We start from the raw sequence: 10,473 nt of genomic DNA, 5'->3' as shown, positions 1-10,473 counted from the left end.
ATTATATATATTTATATATATATATATAATTAAAAATTATAGTATGAGAATATACATGCATAATATTTCTAAATGATATTGTGCATAATAACGACAATAAATTTGCAAAAGCTCTGAAAGCTTTTCCTGAGTTATTTAATTTCGCATGAGAATGCACATGCACAATTTTTGGAGCAATTTCAAAAAGTGCCGATATACTCATGGACATACGTTATGAGAGGAATTGTTAACATCGTTTCAGTTCCATTTCATTTCCAACTCTTTTGAGACCGCATTATAAAATGTTGTTGAGAATGGAGGTGCTGTTTAAAAAGTAAAGCAAATTTATATAGTTACGGCCGCACAGTCGGCAGGAGATAGTCCCTTACTGCCGTTGTAATGAAATTGGAACAGGTAAACGTGAGGGCGGTAAAAAGAGTCGTGCGATCACGTTTGCAAAACTAATCCTAGGCAGAACGAGCAGAATGGTTTCGCCTGTATTGTTCTCATACAAAAAAAAAAGAGAATTAATTAACTTTCACAACGTGAATTTTGCAGTATTATTAATGCGGAAAAAGCGTTATTATATGGCACGATTCTATGAACTTTATAAAAAGTTCACATGAAGTTTTCATTTCCTGATTGAACTTATTATAAATGGAAAGTCATTTATGCAAGTCAAAATAACTGTGCGGTTTTCTGACACATTTTATACAAGCAGCTTCCGCAAGTATATTTGACAGATTTGCTTAAACGTGTGTCAGCCTTAGTTAACTTAATTTTATATGAAAATGCATACGAAAATTTGAGTCGATAAAAAACAGACGACTATAGGGTCTCTTTAAACACCTCACTGGAAACAATACACTGTATATAGTGTATTCAATTCAATTCAATTGCTTATAATTTTCATAAAAATAAATATATTGTAAACAATATTGTTTATTGTTATTTTTAATTAACGCCAGACGTTAAGAAATACAATAGAACTGGATATGTTATACTGAAAAGGTATTTAAGAATTAATAATGTTACTTTCACATATTTTAAGATGAATGTCTAAGATGAATTCATACTAGTATCTCATTCAAACGAAGAGAGATGTCTGAAAAAATGCACGATAAGATGCTAAGCATTTGCATAAAAGCGTTTTTAGAGCTCTCTTTGTGAATGTTGCTCTTGCGATCACTGATAATTTCAAAAGTGCTACGTTGAGTCAAGGAAATGTTATCATTCCGCGATGATAACTGCTACGGGTCCTATTTAAAAATCATAGTCTCTTTTAATTAAGAAGCAACGAGAAAGAGAAACCTTTGAAAAGGTAATTCTCTCATATCACACTGGACTCCCTTTCCAAGCAATCCGTAAATCCGCTGTAAGATTTATCTTTACTTTTATTCGGATTACGGGAAAAGATCCTTTCATCATGATCTGTCAGCTTTATCTATTTCTTCTTTTAATATCACATTATTTATTAAACAATTAATATTAACACAACTAATACTAACAATATTTAATTTATTAAATTATAATGATCTTTATTATAAAAATTTTTGACGTATGAAAATTTTCTTTTTTCAATCTCATTGTCTCAATAATTTAACAAAAATATATAAATGTTGTGATTAATATTTTTTAAAATATATGATCAGCAACACGTAGTAATGTTTAAATTACTAAATATGCACATTTCTTTACATAAGAATATATATATTTTTTAGAAATAAATATTTATTCAAATTTTTCGATTTAAAAATTCGTTGTTTTAACTCTTTCGTTCTTATTTATATAACTACGTATTATGAACTATAAGATAAAATATATTTTTATATTTTTTCGCATCTGTGAATATATATATATATATATATATAAAAGCTTCTTACAATTTTATATATAGCTAGACTTAAAAGTTTCTATAACTTTATAATGTCAATTATTAGCTGCAATTTTTAAAATGTCAAAATATTTTTAGAAATTTCTTGTTCATTACTAGACATAATAATCATTACTAGACATATTAATAGACATAAAAATATTTTTAGCTGCTAAATACCTTAGGAATGAAAGAATGAAGTATACTTTCAACGCAAATTATCTGCGACAAATGCAATCATACAGTTGTACACTAATTAATACACATAAACTGTCAGCATCGTCTTTCAATGCACGTGCAAATTTATTATATGGAATTCCATTTTGTATATCAATTTAGCACATCCAACATATCTAACATATATCTAGCAGTTAAAATGATCCGGCGCGTATACGCGTTCTTCAATTATTCACAGCGACTAGCATGTAACTAGGCCTCTACATATGCGATGTAGTTTGTGCAATGTAATCCATCGTCCAATATTGATCAGAGTCACGACTCACTCAAATACATCAACTGTTTCGCGGATAAACCGTTAAGTAACAATCCCAACTAATTTTTTTACCTGCATGTGGATTTCTGCAATACGTTACCGAGGATAAAATATTTTTTTTTATATTAAAAAATTAGTATCTCATCGCGAATCAATTTATAGTACAGATATAATACGAAAAAAAAATTCCAATATATATGAATATGAAAAAGATAAAAAATATATGTATAAAGATGGAATTAAAATGAAAAACTCACAAAACAAAATTTTTTATCCTTACACTCGTAGCATTTCGCAATATTTCGTTCGAAGCGAAGCAATTAAAATAAAAATAAAAAATTTGATTTTATATATTTCTACATTTTTTTTAAACTTTATTAATTAAGTTTATAATTAAATATGTTATTATCAAGCTCCGCTTTAGTGTATGCGTGCGTGCGCGCGCGCGTGTGTGTGTGTGTGTGTGTTAAAGCACAGTTTTATCATAAACGCGTAATTAATTTCTAAAAGATATTGCTTTTGACTTTTAATTAACCGGTGATATTGAATGAAAATCAATTACCGACAAAATAGCGTTTTTCATATATGTGGTTTGGATACGGCAGAAAACAGCAAACTACGGAGAATGAATTAATCCTAGAGGAAGACGTCGTGCATCACATTCCCATGGCTGTTATACTTCCACAATTCCCGCATCTCACCGAGATTTATCTCAATTTCGGTATGATCTACATGAATGACGGTTTCGAGTGGCGAGATTTTGAGTGAGTCGGAAGTTTTCAGTGAGCGTAAAAATGAAGAGAATCCCAACGTTAAATGATTGATAAAACATTCATCATTCGTACAGATTTTCGTTGGAGGATTGTTTAAGTCTGGGGGAAGGAATTAAAGCCAGCCCGAAATTGAAGAAATTCAGTCTAACCCGAAGCAACTTGGATCAGCCCCGAGTCGCTGCTATTCTTCAAGGGATGGTATCGAATGATAATGTTAGTCAATATATCATTATGTGACTAAAAGCACAGATCATATTATTTTCGATTAAGAACTTAAAAAAGTGCAACTAAAAGTACAACTTTACTAAAAGCTACGCTAACATTGTGACTGCATAAGCACTATACGCTTTAATGCTTTCTAACAGTAAAATGATAAAATATAGCAGTATCCGCTGAATATTATTCCTGTAATATCTACATATAAGAACAGCTTAACTGTTTCTACTACTAGATAACAAAGTTATATATGTAGATAGTGTAACGTATTACAAATAGAGAGTGTAGTGTATCTAGTACATCTCGTAGCAACTTTTTTTTTAACGCGTTATGGTTCTCTGTGATTGACGATATTAAAATTTTTGTAAACGCTTGTAAAAAATAAATACAATCTGCAATAATATATAATTTTACATGAAACAATTAACTAAATAATATAAAATAAAAAATATAATATAATAAAATTATTTGACACAATACTTATATACTTATAGTATATAATAATTATGTTACATATTTTTTCAGTCTTTGCTTACAGTAATAAAAATTGTACTATATCGTACACGATAAAACATACAAAATTCGCTTAACAGGCAACGTGTTAACAAAGAATTTTATCGCTGCATACAATATTATTTCAATTATCTCGGATGCAGATCGAGGAATTGGATCTGTCGCATTGCAAATTGATGGATAACGGTGCACATGCGGTGAGCCAATTTCTGTCAATGCACCGGAATGTGAAGATACTGCATTTGGCAAATAACAATATAGGACCAGATGGAGTTGCCGGTATCGTTTACGGATTAATAAAAGCTAGCTCAACAGCTCTAAAACATTTGGATTTGCGATTGAATCCTTTGGAAAGTGAAGGAGCTAATCACATATGCGCTCGTAAGTTTAACATATTATAGTATCGTTTTTCGTTGATAATACCAAAAGCAAAACTCACATTTCTCAGTTCTGTCCAGATATTAAATTGTATTTTTATTATTTCAAATTTTTTTTTATTTAATATGATTTTCTGATAAACTAATAATAAGATTAATATGTAAACTATTTCTTTCTATACACTAAGATCTAATTTTTGCATGATGAAGAAATTGACGAGTTTTTGAAGAAATATTTAAAAATGTCGAAAACTTTCTTCAAAATATATCAAAATGTGAGATATGTATCTTTTAACTTATGAAATAAACGATTTCACAAACAATTCTCTCTCTCTCTCTCTCTCTCTCTCTCTCTCTCACACATTTTTTCTTTTTCTCTCTCTTTCTTTAACTTGGAATGAGCTATCAAGATAAATAATTCTTTATTTGTTTGGAAAAATGCAGCATTACTCTGGAGATTATCCAATGATATTTTCTACAGAATTCAGTGCCCGAGTAATATAAAACTCGTCGAGATAAATTGAAATTTAATGTTGCGTGCAGTACTACTTTATTCCGGGTACTAATATACGGATGTGTTACATTTTCGTCGAATAATGGAAATATCATGGATTTCGTATTTCTAGCATTGTTTTCTCTTTCAAAAAATTTTTCTCTTTCTAAATTTATCAATATACATGTATAGGTATATACAGATCAATAACAAAATTGAAATAAAGATTTTTTGTATTTCTGAATATATAATTTTTATGACGGTAATGAAAGAGAATCCCCCCCCTTCCCCTCCCTTCTCTGCCCTAAAACACTAATAAATGCTCTCTCTCTCTCTCTCTCTCTCTCTCTCTCTCTCTCTCTCTCTCTCTCTCTCTCTCTCTCTCCAAAGAAGATAATAGAATTTACTTCTCTGTCAAATATCTCTGCCAAATTCGTCTGAGTTAATTTTATTGTCCAAAAACTCTTAAAAATATGAAAATGTGCATCTAAAGCTAAAATATTAAGATTAAAAGATATCATTATCTTGAATTTTAAAATATCGCGTATAACTGTCTTAATGAACTGAATAAAAGCTATGATGACGAAGCCGCACTGCTTACTACTGATTTTCAAAAACTGAATGCACAAAATTCTATGTAATCTCGAATATTAGCATAGTAAAAAAAAAAGAATATAATCGACTCGCAAGTCGAAAGTGGCATAAGCAGCACGTTAAATTATTTAAATAAATGCAAGCTGAATAGGAGATCGTGGCATGCACGTTCATACAAATAGGATGTTACAACACGTATAAAACGTGACTAAAATTCCCATATAAAAATACATGATAGAGCAATAACACCTATTACAGATACAAAATCACTGCAATTTTTCGAAGATATACATACATACGTGCTCATTATAAAATAATAGCCCAGTTGTTTTTTACGTTTATGAATAAAAAAATTCCAGAAAATAGGTTGCTAATCTTCGACCCTGATCGTTTCTTTAGATGTAAAATTTTGCTTAATGCTTAGATTATCTGAAAAATCATATAAACAGAAAATATCAGAAATGACAGAATGTATTGTCGTTGTATTACTTTAATGCAGAATATATATTATGCAAGATAGAATTTAACATTTATAAATAGTGCTTACTTCGAGGATAGTTTTATTTTCATAATCTATTTATACATATATGTATATTTTTATATTACTTATAATGGTTATAATAAATTTTTTGCAAAAATATCGTTCATTTATAAGAAATTTCTATATGCCTTGTTAATTAATTCATCATTTTCAGTTCTGGTAAGAAATAAAACTTTGGAAACATTGAATATCAGTGGCTGCGAATTGGGTCCGGAAGACGGTATAGCGTTGGCCGAGGTACTCTCTTCCGGTTGCGTGGAACTCGAAGCCTTATCTCTTGATGTATCAAACAATAATTTTGGATTTACCGGTATTAATAACAAAGAATTGTCTTATATAAAATCTATATCCTTTTGTTCTTAATTTGAAAAAAATAGAAACATTTAAAAAAAGATTTCTCGAAAAATTTCTAAAGTCATCTGTGGAATGGTCAAGATAATTGCGTAAAAAGATAATAACAATGAATGCACAGAGCCCAAAAAATATTAAGACCATCAATTATTTTTGTCGTTGGGGAATCGTTGCGCAATTATCTTAATGCTTGCAGTCCTCGAAAGATTTGTACTCTGGTGAAAAAACAGCTATGAAATTTGTTCCAGCTGGAGAGTCATTCGAGGCGGCCGTGGCCTCAAACCCGTATATTATCCACTTGGATGGTCGAATGTGCAATTTCTCGAAAGAATCAGAGTGCTCGATCATCGAGAGCGCACGCAGGTGAAGCCCATGATTATCGATTATGAGAAATAATTAAAATGTTCCACTTCTTTTTTTTTTTTACATTTATTTAATTTTCGAGCAGTCTGCTCTTTCTAATAGCTATTTACGTTTCATTTTGTTTACGATTACTTTTTTTATTTCTACATGTGACGTAACTCAAGACAATACCATAATTTTAATAAATCTGTAGAGAACAATCGAAAAATAGTGCGCAGTCGGAGATCTATAAATTTTCATCGTATTTTCGTAATGCTTGACTTTTTGGTGATTTTAGGCAAACTTGCACGTTCGGCCTGTGTGTTCGCTCGTACATATGTCGCGATTTATTAAGACAGGCAAAAGGATTGTTATGTTCTCGAGAGAATTCACGATTTCCACTGTGCTCGTGACATAATTTTCACGCGCTCCAAATTTATATTAATTTCCAACTGCTTCTTCGTGTTTATATCTTGGATTTTCATGCAGCACATCTCAGGGATTATATAATTTCTCTTGAGATTCTTCAAAATGTGAATTAAAATACGTCCTTATAATGAATATGTCATAGTCAAATGGCACTAGAATTTTTATTAGCAAAAACATTCAGTATTTTATCCAGTTTCATTTTATGAGAATTGCAAAAGACGGGTGGTGACAATTCCTCCAACATTTCGATTACCTCTTCCAGTCAATACCGTCACGAGATAACCACTCTGAGTTCTGGATTGCTTGTAGGCTGCGTTTGCAAACCTCATTATGCTCGAAAGGGCAACACGATCGCCGTCAGAATAGATATGTTGTCAACTTCGGGTGCAAGCAGTTTGACAAAAGCGACGAATCTTGTCGTGCTTGGCCGCACGCCAAGCCGTTGTACGAAGACAACTTTCTTTCTTAATCGAACAACGATGTCTCGTCGTATCGGGAGTCGTTAATCGACATCGTTAAATCGCGAGAGCGATTGATTGTCGATAGCAGAGAATCGCAAACCGTCTGGCGTACTCACAAGCGTGCGCTTGCGTGTATATAAGTGTAAGAGAGAGTCTCTTCTTGCTGTTAAACTCAGTTGTTACACGTCTATTTAGCGCGCCTCGTTTCCAGTCCAGCACTAATTTAGTCAATCGATTTATCCGTTTTTCCCTCTTTTTTTTTTAGGAACGCACACGCGGTATCCCTTCTTCTCTCTTTCTCTCTTTCTTTCTTTGTCTCTCTTATTACACCGGTCTCCCGTTGATCGCGTCTTCCATGCACCTTTGACCTATTGACTCCGTTGTTCGTGCTGCGTAATATAAGCGTATCAAGGATTCTCACTTATGAATACGTGGCGGCCCTGAGGACTGATTGCACATATGAGATGCGCAATTCCATGCCCTCAAGACAATCGCTCAACGTTGACAATAATTATATATGTACTGTTCGAAATTATTATGTCTCGTCTGACATAAATACATCTGTTTTATCTTTAAGAATATTTAATCATTACATAATATAAATTTTATAATTACTTTAATGTAAATGTTTTTGCTTTTATAAATAATCATAAAATGGTTTTAAATTTTCAATCAATTAATTTTTGCATATCAGTGACATACAAGTCTATCTGAAAATGCATACTTTATTTAAAAAAACAAAATATTCTTCTTTTTTAAAATCATCATATCTTTTATAATAAGGTCTATCTTAAATTTTATTAAAAGACTTAGTGAACATAGTTGAAAGCTTAATTATTTTTGAGATATAAGCACTTTTATGTTAGCATCAAGAATGACTTAAAAGATTTATATATCAGCAATTAGTCAATTGTTATCAATCGATTGTGGTTCTACATATTTGATGATTACACTACTAATAACTGATTGCCGGTAAAATCTTCTGTATTAAATATACGTACGGAATGAGGATATTAAGATGAATATCATATGCAAGACATAGAAACCAGTAAGTCATTCATAACGCTAATATACAAAAATATTTATATATCAACTTTCGATTTATGTTCATTAAGATTTTTTTATTCAGTATGATGATGGGGTACAATGAGGAGCAAAAATGAGTTCTTTTTACCGGTGTAGATTTATAGTTGTAGTATGTAGTCTATATACTATTGAATAGTAAGATTAATACGTGCGATGATGACGCACGAATGGCGCGCTCATCTCTACCTATATATAACTACTATCAGAAAAGAAATTCATTTTTGTTTCTCATTGTACTATACTACATAAATGCTAGATGGTTTTCTTAAATACCCTATAAATATATCATAAAAATACGATTTATGATAAATTTCTGTTAATAAAATGGTCGTACTGATATTTTAAAAGAACTGAGACGATCATTGTTATCGCGAAATTACACTTCGACATATTACATTTCCATTTCTATAATCGTGAGGCGTAAAACTTTACTTCAACAATTTAGTATTGTGCGCGTTTATTTTCTGCTGGGCGTATTTTTCAATTTATTTTATCGCGATGAGTTATTGTTTCACGGTTGCCGTTATAAATGTTTGTACTCCACGTTTACGCAGGAATAAACAAAACATGAAAAAGGAGAAGAATAAAACGGCGTTTTCTCAAAGCAACTATGTCTATAATTCACCCAGTGCCAAGAATTCGCAACAACAGCCGGAAGTTAGGTCATCATTCCCAGAACCAAAGGATATCGTGTAACATTTTTCTGGCAGACAAATCGGGGGCCGATAAAAGTTACTGTATTATTTTTATACATTATTGCTTCATTTTAACTCACGCATTACATACGTAGCATTATACGATATATAAATGTGTCATCAATTCAACATATAAGAATATCACGAACTTTTTATTGCTTTTTAATTGACTTTAGAGGACCATGCATATTTTTGTAAATGCGGATTATATACTAGGGCCAGTATTCATTGTCCGTGCTTATATTTAAGACCATCTTAAGTACAGTATTAAAATATCGTAAACTGAAGCCATATTACCATCTTAACCCATTAAGTTTTAGAAGATATCCTTATGCACTTTTCTATTTTAAATTCTTGTAACTCGAGTGCTAATAAAAGTTTTTAGATTGCAATTGATATTTAGTGGCAAAAAAAATTACTTTCTGAAAATCTAATCACCGATGGTACGAGAAAAAAAGAAAGGTGAAGATAAAAAGAAACTCTTATCTTTTTACCGACAAAGATTCAACCAATAAATAATTTCATTTATCTTTTTGAGTAGAATATATCAGCATTGTTATAGATCAGTCAAATAATTATATCAATTTCTTCTACTCAACTTTAATAATCTGAGTCTCTCTCTAGTATAATTATTAAAATATACAATTAACACTTGAAATAAGAACGAACTATGAATATATATGTCTCTCTAATACTTTCCGATTTTTTGTGTTTATATATCAAGTATTTTTTATTTAGAGTATTACTTTGTATTACTTTTTACTTAGAGAATACTTATTATTTACATTTCAACGTCGTGTTGGAAATGTTTCAATTTGAAACTTTCAAATTTTGTCACGCATTTCTCAGGTTTAAAAATGATACGCAACAATATTCAAAGCGAGATTTAAAAGCAGCAATATTAAATTTAATCACATTACAGAAATTACAGATGAGCAAGAGAAGATAAAATCAATCCTCAAAATTCAACATTCAAGTGGCCTCGTCTATTAGGAGAAGCCGAACTCTCCTGGTCATGGAAAATTTAAGACCGTTTAGATAGCGACGCTACGATGTATCCAGAAGAGTGCTTACCAGTCGAGTTTTCAGATAATAAAACGAAGAGGATGGTCCATATACCGAGGAACATTGCCAGCTCTGATTCCAATCAATCTACTATTTTTCTCAATATAACTTATATTTTTTAATGAAATGAATTCTCTAAACAGTAAAAATGGCAAAATTTTACAATTTATTATAAATATAATAAATCATTGT

General features: G+C 30.9%; 2 protein-coding genes across 2 annotated transcripts in view; one reads left to right on the top strand and one right to left on the bottom strand.

The window, feature by feature from the left end:
• Window positions 1-10,209, top strand: part of LOC108690131 (T-complex-associated testis-expressed protein 1-like) — a 14,291-nt gene extending 4,082 nt beyond the window's left edge. Inside the window, exons 4-8 of the mRNA XM_018197271.1 lie at window positions 2,951-3,109; window positions 3,193-3,331; window positions 3,991-4,228; window positions 6,007-6,162; window positions 10,139-10,209. Coding sequence (XP_018052760.1) covers window positions 2,951-3,109; window positions 3,193-3,331; window positions 3,991-4,228; window positions 6,007-6,162; window positions 10,139-10,209 — 763 coding nt within the window. The remainder of the gene's footprint in view (window positions 1-2,950; window positions 3,110-3,192; window positions 3,332-3,990; window positions 4,229-6,006; window positions 6,163-10,138) is intronic.
• The window catches only part of LOC108690132 (Kv channel-interacting protein 1), a 48,781-nt gene that overhangs the window by 10,254 nt on the left and 28,054 nt on the right, over window positions 1-10,473 (bottom strand). The gene's annotated exons all lie outside the window — the stretch shown is intronic.

The sequence above is a fragment of the Atta colombica genome, unplaced genomic scaffold, assembly GCF_001594045.1.
Source record: "Atta colombica isolate Treedump-2 unplaced genomic scaffold, Acol1.0 scaffold295, whole genome shotgun sequence".
Classification (NCBI taxonomy): Eukaryota; Metazoa; Arthropoda; class Insecta; order Hymenoptera; family Formicidae; genus Atta; species Atta colombica.
The sequence above is the reverse complement of the archived record's forward strand: the minus strand, read 5'-3'. Positions and strand labels throughout refer to the sequence as shown.